General features: G+C 23.1%; 2 protein-coding genes across 2 annotated transcripts in view; both read right to left on the reverse strand. All coding sequences in view use genetic code 6, as the record gives it.

Annotated features, from left to right (window-relative positions):
- The window catches only part of TTHERM_00427610 (helicase carboxy-terminal domain protein), a gene marked incomplete at both ends in the record, with an annotated part of 7,656 nt that extends 812 nt beyond the window's left edge, over positions 1–6,844 (reverse strand). Inside the window, one exon of the mRNA XM_001013840.3 lies at positions 1–6,844. This exon is cut by the window's left edge and continues 812 nt beyond it. Coding sequence (XP_001013840.3) covers positions 1–6,844 — 6,844 coding nt within the window.
- A 2,345-nt stretch (positions 6,845–9,189) lies between these two features.
- TTHERM_00428610 (helicase carboxy-terminal domain protein) lies at positions 9,190–10,656 on the reverse strand (the record flags this gene model as incomplete). Its single annotated transcript, XM_001013841.3, has 1 exon — positions 9,190–10,656. The coding sequence occupies one exon, from the start codon at positions 10,654–10,656 to the stop codon at positions 9,190–9,192; it is 1,467 nt and encodes a 488-aa protein (XP_001013841.1).
- Between the last annotated feature and the right edge of the window lie 126 nt (positions 10,657–10,782).

A 10,782-nucleotide genomic window follows, 5' to 3' on the forward strand; every position in this document is an offset into this window, starting at 1 on the left:
TATTTTTTCCAACTAAGTTTTTATTTATCTCATCTGTAATAGTATTATAAAACTCTTCTAAAGGAACTGCTTTAATATCTTTTTGTTCATTAAATGAAAACTTACTTTTTCCATACACTGAAGGGATCAAAGTATATTAATTCATATTATAATTTTATTGAATTAATTCTAATTGTTTTCCACTTAAAGTTTCTAATGTTCCAGTTACACCTTTGATTATGAAAAACTTTTTAGGTAACTCTGAATAGCTAAAGCTACCGCAGTTAATTTTAAATACTTTTTATTGCTTTAGGCTAAAATTTGAAATTCTTGATTTCTAATTTTCAAGATAGTAGGTGTATAAAGTTCTATATCCATATGATATATTATCTAAATACTAATCTTAGTTTTTATAGTTTATTTTGTCATTTTGAATTTTATAATTTTCAACAATTATGTTGTTGAAATTTTTAAAATCATGAATAACTATTTTTGTTTATTCTTATATTAATTCAGCCTATTATTCGAATTTTTCTATGCACTATTTATACTCCTCAGATTGAGAAATATTTTCAAAGCTAAAATTCAAATCAGATTTATCGCTCCAAATTTTATCTAGCAGGTTTTCAACTGTTACATCTTAGATTGGTGCTACAATTTCATAGTTGTTTCCAAAAAAATCTTTACTAAAGAAAACATCAACTTCATCTATTAAAAGAACTTATTTCTTTGGTTTCTAAGTTTTGATGTTTTTTATTTCACCTGTTTAAATGTAGTTAGAAACTTATTCTCTGATATTTGCTCTTTCATTTAGTATTTCTTCACATACTCTGTTGAATGTATTATATAAAATATAATCCTTTATTTTTAATTTTTCGAATAAAGGTAAGAACTCTTCATAATCTCTATTACTAAGTTAATTACTATAGCAAGCACACATCACTTAAAATCCACAAAGACTATAAAAGCAAGCTAGAGCAGCTAAAATAACTGACTTACCTTCTCCTGTCAAAACTTAGGCTAAGCTGTTTTTCTAGATTTTTGAATAATCTATGGAATAACCTATTGATAAAAGTCTAAAAATTGCAATTACTTATGCTGCATGAGGTTTTAGTAAAAAGCTTTATTATTTTTCATAGGATTATTAAATGGATTCAAAATAATACTTTGAATTAATACAAGTCCAACAGCAGAATATCCCAGCTAAAAGATCAGAAACAATACCCAAACATTTTTATTGTATTTATCCAGTTTCCTAAAAGTATTTCACATTTATTTAACCAACTGAGGTTTAAATATCTCTCAGTAAATTAATAAAGTCTATTTTATCAAATTTGGTTAAGTATTTCTCTTAATAGCTATTGTACTTTATCAAAAATCTTTAGTAATAGTCATTTAACTAAGTTTTATTTAAATCATTTGTTTTACTTTTACCAGAGTAGCCTTTTATTTATTCAATGACCTCATCAATACCAAATCTTTATATCCTTAAATTTGTATTGCTAATCTAAAATCCTTTGAAAAAAGGGTTGGATTACATTATTTGATCACCATACTTAGTTTTACTTAATAAGATTTATAGCTTTTCTAAAGAACCATTAGAATTTTTATAATTTAATAAGACTTTATTTATATTTTTATCACATTCCTTTTTAACTTATTGCATATAGATGTAAGTTTAAGATATCCTATTCATATTAGATAAATACTCTGTAATTAAGTTAATGTCTTGATTTTCAACTCTTAAGGGCTCTTAAAACTATTCTTTAATTTATTTTATAAACTGTAATTCTACATATTTCTTGTCAATGTGATTTTTACCTTAATTCCATTAAGACAAATATTCATCAATATATTTTGAGTTCAAATATACATTGTTAATTCTTTTAACAACATCTTCTTCCAAAAAATCACATTAAAAGCATTATTTCATCTCTTAATCTATTAATGAATTAATTTAATTTAACTTCTTCATTAGCTATTCAATTAGTGTTTTGTTAAAACAATTTAAATTACACTTTTCTTCTAAAGTTAATATTCCTTAAGCATTACTTAAACTATTTTAGAAAGACTCATAGTACTTTTCATATTCATTCTCAATTTTAAATGCAGTAATATCCTATTTGATTATTGATTCAATATATTACTTCAGTTTTTCTTGCTTAGAATTCAAAGCTATCAACAATTCACGATACTATTCTAGATCAAAGCTTTAAAGGTAATATACAATACAAAATTGATCTATGCAATTTGAAAAATCTTGCTTAGATAATTAAATTTTGTTGACTTTTTATTTAATTTCATTTATGACATCTGATTTCAATTTCTAAACAGAATTAAAGATATAGAAACTTTCAATTCCATTAAAAAATTTTTACTCACATTCTTGCAATTTGTCATTATAAACTTTTATTAAAGAATTACTTAATTCACAATAATTAGAAAAAAAGTCTAAACAATCTTTTTCATAGCTAAAACTATTTTTCAATATTTATTAATATAAACAATCAGCCATTTTAAATAAATCATTAAATATCTATTCTAAAACGCTATTTAACTTATCTATAGAAATGAATTAGAAATCTTAGGGAATACTTAAGCCAAACTTTATCAAATTTAAAAGGCTTTTCTCAAAGTTAATGTAATTTTTATTCTGACTATATTAATTAATTTGTTTGAATAAATTCTCGTTTTCTTTTGTTATAAAATCTTCAAGATCGATGTTAAATTATTTATAAAAACTTGAATCTGCCAAACTTGCTTTAAGTTTCTTTAATCCTTCAATATTTTTTTGTCTAATGCAAGTATCTATTTCTTACTTTATTTTATCAGTATTTTTTATGGCATCTATTTATTACTTGAGACTATTTTCCATCTCTTAGGGGATATATTCAAAAAACTACTGAACCTCACTAATAATTTTTTCTTGCTAATTAAGAGGCTTCTCTTTAGTTTTTCCCAGCATATCTTCCAGTTTTTTTTAATAAATGCCTTTAAGAGTCTTAGAAAAGGCTTAAATATTATCATCTTCTACCTATTCTAACTTGCTACATACAGATTTTAAATTAAATATCTCTCGATTTGTACATTCCAACTTTAAATTCTCAACTAGTAATTTCAATTCTTCTTAACAATTTCCTTATATTTAACTTAACTAACAGATTTATTCGTTCATTGTGAATGATTATTAAAGGATTACAAAAATATTTTGCATAAAATTAATTTAATCATAAAATTCTTTGAAGTTATAGATTTTAAAAGCTTATTTTATTTTGTTTAGTCCCTAATTTGCAATTTATTAAATGCTACTTTTGACTTAATCTTTTAAACATTTAAAGTTTTCTATGTCTAAGTAATCCTTAAAATTTAATTCAAAATCATTGAATTTATTATATAGAATAATAATTTAGTTGGTATTATCTATCAACTCTTTGGTTTAGCTCTTTATCGATGAGCATGTTAAATTTTATCTAAGTTGATCAATAGTTTGTTAAGCTTTTTAAATTATTTATCTCATTTTATTTTCTAACTATAACTTTAAATCATCAAAAATTGACTAATGATCTTTATTTTCTTTGTTTTGGCTAGCAGATTTTAAAGTTTCAAGGATTTTAAGAAGATTACCATTATCTAATTATTTATCTATTTCACCCTTTAAATTTTATGTATTCGTTTTATTCTTTTTGTAGCAATCAGAGAGTAAGTTACCGAAACTAAATTAGCTTTTAGAGGGATAACATAATTCATCAAACATGTTTAGCTATTGTAAAACGAAGATCCACTTTTGCTGAATGTATTCACTTTCATCAAAGGTATCCTTTATTTTTATCCAAAGTATCTTAAGGGAAGTCTATAGCTATCCAAGCGAAAAGGAACTTTTACTTTATTCCAAGATACTCTTTAAGCAATCAAAATATTGAATCTTTTACATTTCTTCAAACTTTTAATAAATGTTTTTTGTGCATTATTGAATTTATTGTTTTTCTTACTCTGTCAAAGAAATATTTTCTAATAGAATTTTTAGTTAATTAAGAGAGTCTTAAAGAGATTTTTCTTTTTCCAAATAGCTGCTTAAAATTTTTTTTTTTAAATTTTCTAAGAGTTTTTGAGTTTCTTACTTAAATATTTTATTTTAATTGCACTTTAATAAGAAATGATAACAGTTTTCGAGTTTCCAATAAGTAAAATCTTATGAATCCATAATTATCTAAATCTCATCAAAATAAATCTTAAATTTTTCTCTAACCTTATCATCATATTCCTTTACAATATTTTATAGTTCCTTATCTTCATTTTAAAAACTATTTAATATCTTCATCTTTTAGTTGTAGTTTGCTATTTTGCTTAAATCTTCAGTTTATACAGTTTATTCTAATGTGATATCTATTTAATCAACTTTTCCTAAAATATTATTTGCAAATTTTCTTAATTAATTCAATATCTTTTAAGAAGATTACTCAAATTCTTAATCAAGCTCTTTAATCCATTAACATTTTTAAATTAATTAAAATGTCTCCATTAAATTTTCTAATTCCATTTCGAAATCGGTGTTATTGTTGAAAGATAATATTTATTTTGTCATTTAAATTACTTGCTAAGATGTTTTTGTTACTCTATCATTTAAGAGGTTTTTCAAATTATTAAATTTTTACTCTAAATTATGAAATATCTTAGATAAAAGTTATAGTTAAAATACTTTTGATTTCAGATCTGAAAAATCATCCGATTCTTAATTGATAACGGCAATGACTTTTTACTCAATAATATTGTATTCGTTCTCTACTTATTCTTCTAATGATTTCCAAAAATTATTCATTTTTTCTTTAAATTCTTTAACATTTAATTTAGATTTCTTAAAATCCTAAAGAATATTTTTTGTTTTTTATTGAGCTATAATTATTTCATTCTTATTTTCTTCATTTGTTCCAAGTAGTTTTATTTTTTCTAAGATTATCAGCCTTTAACTTTTCATGATACTTATGATTGAATCAAAAGTCTATTAAATTTGAATGTTTGCATTTTGTACAGTTAAAAAGGAGCAGCTCTCAATATAGTTGATGATTAGTTGCATCTCATCAAAAAAATCAAGAAAACAGTCTTACTGCAAGTAACTTTTAGCCTTTTCCACTTATTTTTATATGTATCCCTTTACATAAGTTATGAATTATTAAATATGTTTCTCTTCTTTAATAGTATCAGATAAAGATTTTAACTTCAAGTAATATTCATTTACATTAATTTATTAACATGAATTAATTTCTAGTTTCGCATTTTCGAGTATCGCTGTAATGGCACTTTACAAAGCAGAATCTAATTTTATCACTAAATTCTCGGCTTGAGGTAATAATTATTATAAAATACTTACTTTAGATAATTATTCTTTATTAATTAAAAAACTTTTAATTTATTATTCATCTATCTTCTTGATATTTATTATCTATGAAATAAAATCTTCAACTTTTTAAATTTCACTATTTATGTACTCATCAATTAAAGTAACATTTTGCTCATATTAATTATTTATAGAAGATAAATCTGAAATATTTTATTTTAACAAATTCAACAAACCTAGTTTTTTAAAAACTAGCAAATAATTTCTTTTTTTCAAAGCGTTTTCTATTCTACCTTAATCTTATTTTAACTATTCTGATATGGATATTTCTGCTTCAGATGTAAAAAAACAAGTAAAAAAATCTTTTGGCATTTAAATTGCTTCCATTTCTGTAATGTACCTCTTTATAAATTAAGATCCTTTCATGCTAAAATCGAAGAAAGCTATGTCTTAATAAATTTTTGTTTATTTTATCATAGTTTTAAGAACATAAACAAACTCTTTATCTTTTTTTTCTTCTGTATTCAAATGTTCTTTTATATTTTTAAGTTTTTTGTGAAATTATTTCTTATCCTCATCTTTTTCGAACTTAGAAAAAACAAATAAAAAATTCTTAATAATTTTATGAGAATCTTTAGAAGGTTTCAACATTTTTTTAATTACATTTGCAATCTCTTTAATTCCTTATCCTCTATCAGAAATTTACTTTTCACTAATTATAACTACAGGTTTTATGCTCTAGCAAACAGAAATACATTTTGTAATTCCAGTTAAATTAGCTATCTCTGATTCTTTTCCTTCAGAATCTTTAAAACCAGGAGTATCACATATTGTAACTTCCTCATTACCTTCATCTTCATCTTCATCATCACTACTGCTATCACTTTGCTCTTAGTCCTAAACCTTAATTTGTATAGGTATTACAAACTTTGTTTCTGATTTTGCGTTAGAATTTGAAATAACTCGGTCTAAAGATTAGTAAAGAGGTTTAGAAATTTCCCAGTGATATAGCCCATTTTAGCCAATAACTTTTTATATTTTTGATCCAGCAACATAATGAATGAATGTACTCTTTCCTGCACCTGAATTCCCTAAAACCATCACAATATCTTTATCCTTGATATCTTTGCTAGAATCATCAGATTAACTTATCTAATCAGATATCTTTTGAAAATCTAAAGTATTTATTATTTTAAACAGGTCATATAATCTTATTTCTGCCTTATTACCATTGCCATTTTTAAACTCTTAAAGGCTTGATTATAATAATGGTTATATTTATTTAATAATAGCTTCACTTTCTAGCATCATTTACTCGTTTAAGAGATTAAAAAGGATCAAGCATTACTCTTATGGAACATTTTGATTCACATATTTTAATAGTAATAATATATTTTCATCAAAGCAAAAGTTTGCGAGCCTTTCTTACTATTCAAAGTCAATATTTTCGATATTTTATATTTCTTACTAAATTGAATCTTGCGATTAAATATCTTCCGAATTACTTGAAATTCCACTAAAATCCAAATCCATTTTTTATTTTTAATTAAATTGTTTAATTATTTTGAAATTTATAAAAACTTTTATGAAATTGTATGCAATTAAATAAACCTAAATTATAGTAAGGATTTTAGAATATTTAATGAGTTTGAAATCAAATATTCAAATAATTTTTTTTGGTTGATAAGAGTATTCTTAACAGTAAATAAGGGTTTAATTAAATTACGCAATCTTTAAGAAATAGTCTGTAATTAAATAAATGAAATTATAGTTAAGATTTTAGAATATTGAACGAGTTTGAAATCAAATATTCTAATATTTTTGGTTGATAAGAGTATTCTTAACAGTAAATAAATGTTTAATTATATTATGCAATCTTTAAGAAATAGTCTGTAATTAAATAAATGAAATTATAGTTAGGATTTTAGAATATTGAACGAGTTTGAAATCAAATATTCTAATATTTTTGGTTGATAAGAGTATTCTTAACAGTAAATAAGGGTTTAATTAAATTACGCAATCTTTAAGAAATTGTCTGTAATTAAATAAATGAAATTATAGTTAGGATTTTAGAATATTGAACTAGTTTGAAATCAAATGTTCTAATATTTTTTTTTTGGTTGATTAGAGTATTCTTAACAGTAAATAAGGGTTTAATTAAATTACGCAATCTAGATTTATCAATATTATGTAATTTTTCTAATTTAAGAGACTCGAAAATGGAATGGTAAAATAAGCATATATTTTATTTTAATATTTTATTATAATTTTAATAGAATGCATAAAAGTGGGTATCAAATAAAAAATTTATGGTATTTATCTATAATAAAACAATTTCAACTAATATTATTTATCACTGATTGATAAATAAGAAAGAATAAAGAATATTCATAAAGATCCAAATAATGTTTAAAGATAATGATTTTAACAATAAATAAATTTTTTATATAATTTAATCTTAAAAAATAAATATATAAATTCAAAATATAAAGCTATTATATAATTAAAAATGTATTAAATCTATTATATTGCATATTTATATTATTTAATTCAATATCATTAAGGTGCACTGTTAACATTTTTTAAATAATTTATTAAAATAAAATTATAAACAATCAAGTAGATTAATATTTTATCTCAATATTTAAAATTTTTAACTATTTTTGGAAAAGCAATTAGATATTTTGAAAACTCCCTAACCATAACTATAATTATATACATTTATTAAGGCAATAACTTATTATTCTTATTTTTTTATCTGAACAATTTAGAATATTTAACAATATTAGCTTGTTATTTTTATAGACAATTAAGAATGTTTAACAAATTATTAGAAAAGTAAATTAGATCATTTGAAAGGTTTTTAGAAGAAAGCTTTCTAATTAGTAAATAACTTATAAAAATTGATTTACTTTTTCTCTCAAGCATTTAGAATATTTAGCTATTATTTATAAAAGCATTTCAATAATTTGAAAACTGTACTCCCTTAACAAGTGTATATTAGCTATTTATTAGAGGATTGGATTATTATTTCATTTTTATACATTCGACTAAAATCAAGTGACTTATTTTTGTATCTGAAGCATTTAGATTATTTAAAAATATTTACATTGATTTTTTAAAGATACATTCTAAAAAAGTTTTTTTGAAAGATAAATTAGATTATTTTAAAGGTTTTTGTATGAAATTTTTCTAGCTAATAATATATTTATAGCCTCATATTAGCAAAAAGATTAATTTTTCCTCTTAAATATTAAGAATATTTATCAATAGAAAATTTAATCATTTTTACAAAACTATTAAATAATTTGTAAACTACATAACTGTGTTTAATAAGTGAATAACTCATATTGTATATCGTTAAAGTTTTGATTTATTATTTCATTTTAAGACATTTAACTAAAACCAAGTGGCTTCATTTTTTATCTGAAGCATTTAGAATATATAAAATTATTAACTAGTTATTTTTTAGATATACATTTAGAATATTTAACAATCTTTTTTGAAAAATTAATTAGATTATTTTAAAGGTATTTATTTATATGAAGGTTTTCTGGGTAATAATATATTTAGAATCTCATATTAGCATATAGATTAACTTTTCTTCTCAACACTTAAGAATATTTAGTGATAGAGTATTTAACCATTTTTCAAAGCTATTAAATAATTTTTAAGCTACATACATAAAGTTAAATACCTTTTAATTTTGGATATGCTATACTCATAAATATATAATTAAAAGAAGTTTAGAAAAATGAACTTTTTAGTAATTTAATTTTAGTTTAATGAGTTTAAAAAGAATAAAAAATATGAATTTACAATATATACTTCATACAAAACTAATAATTAAACACAAATTATTTTACTTTATAACAAAATCAAGAAAACTTGGCTTTGTATGCTGCAATTAATTCGTTGCTACGACCATCTTGCTTTCCAATATCTTTTAAAAGTGATTCGACAAACAGATTTGTTAATTTTTTGGAGCTTTAGGCTGAATTTATATCTAGATATTCACTAATTCCGCTAGTTAATTTTGCAATATCTTCGTATGTACTTTTTGCTCCTGGATGGAGATAAAATGTATTCGCAGGAATCTTTTTACTGCTAAGTTTTTAACACTCTGGAACATAATAAGTTAATCCTTTTAGTGGAGTACTATCCCAATAAGTTTATCCAAATGAATTTCTATGAGCTTAAGCTTCATTCTATAGATGTGCAGGTTAATCCCCTAAAACTATTACTTGGCTTATTGGGTCTTCATCATTTTATTTGTTAGCCCACCATAATCCTACTTCTACAGATTCTCCTGGTCCTGTACCGCCAGAGGCTGTTATTGTTTATAGGAAAGACCTTAATTTGTCTGGATTATTTTCCCAAGTTGAAGTTTAGAATATCTATTACCATCTGCTAGTATAACTTCTAAAACAGCTTATCATGATTAAAAAACATTATGGATCATATCCTTTTTCCTTTAAGATCTCCCTAGTTTATTCAAAAGTTGTCTAAATAGTATTTTTAGTTTAAGTGATGAGACTACCCATTGATCCAGTAATATCCATAGCAATTAGAGTTTTAAAAGTTTTTTCTTTTGGTCCTTAATTCAATTACAATAAGTATTTTTTAACTTCTTATAGATTACGATCTTTTAAAAAGTTTAAGAAGTTTTCTGATTATTTATGACTAGTAATAGAGGTCTTTTGATTATATTCTATATTACTTTTAAAGTCATTTTCGAAATTAACCTGACGATTTCTATCAAGGACTTCATATATTTCATCAAGTTTCTCAGTTTTCTTTTAGTCTTCTTCTGTTTTAAGGAAAGCCTAAAGAGTGTCTTGTTGAAGAACCATGCTGTAAGACCCTTCTTCACCTTATCTTGCTGTCCTTCCTTTTGTCTAGGTCTCTTCAGACTTATCCTCAGAAAAGAAAGTCTGAATAACATGAATTCCATAATTTTAAAATATAATTGTATCATTAACTTAGAAATCTATGCCCCTACCAAATATTTTAGTAAGTAAAGTAATTGCACCAGAGTATGTTGCGTCTTTTATAATTTTCTTTCTTTCTTCAATTGAGTTTTCTTCTGTCATAATTTAAGTCTAGGAATTTTATTTTAATGTTTTGAACTGTTAACTATTGTAGTAGTCAAGCAAGATGTCTTTGGTATTAAAGAAAACTAGTACTGCTCTTTTTTAATCAGTTTTTCCAACTATATTCCTATTTATTTCATTTGTTATAGTATTGTAATACTCTTATTACAAAACTACTTTCACATCTTTTTGGGGGTTAAATTAAAACTTACTCTTTCCATATACTGATGGTATGAAAGTGTATTATTTCATATTATATGTGTTTTATATTAATTCGAGCTGGCTTTAACTTAAAGTTTCTAAAGTTCCAGTGACACCATTAATTATAAAAAAACTTTTTAGGTAGCTCTGAATAGCTAAAACTTCCACTGTTAATTT

This window comes from Tetrahymena thermophila, assembly GCF_000189635.1.
Source record: "Tetrahymena thermophila SB210 genomic scaffold scf_8254671, whole genome shotgun sequence".
NCBI lineage: Eukaryota > Ciliophora > Oligohymenophorea > Hymenostomatida > Tetrahymenidae > Tetrahymena > Tetrahymena thermophila.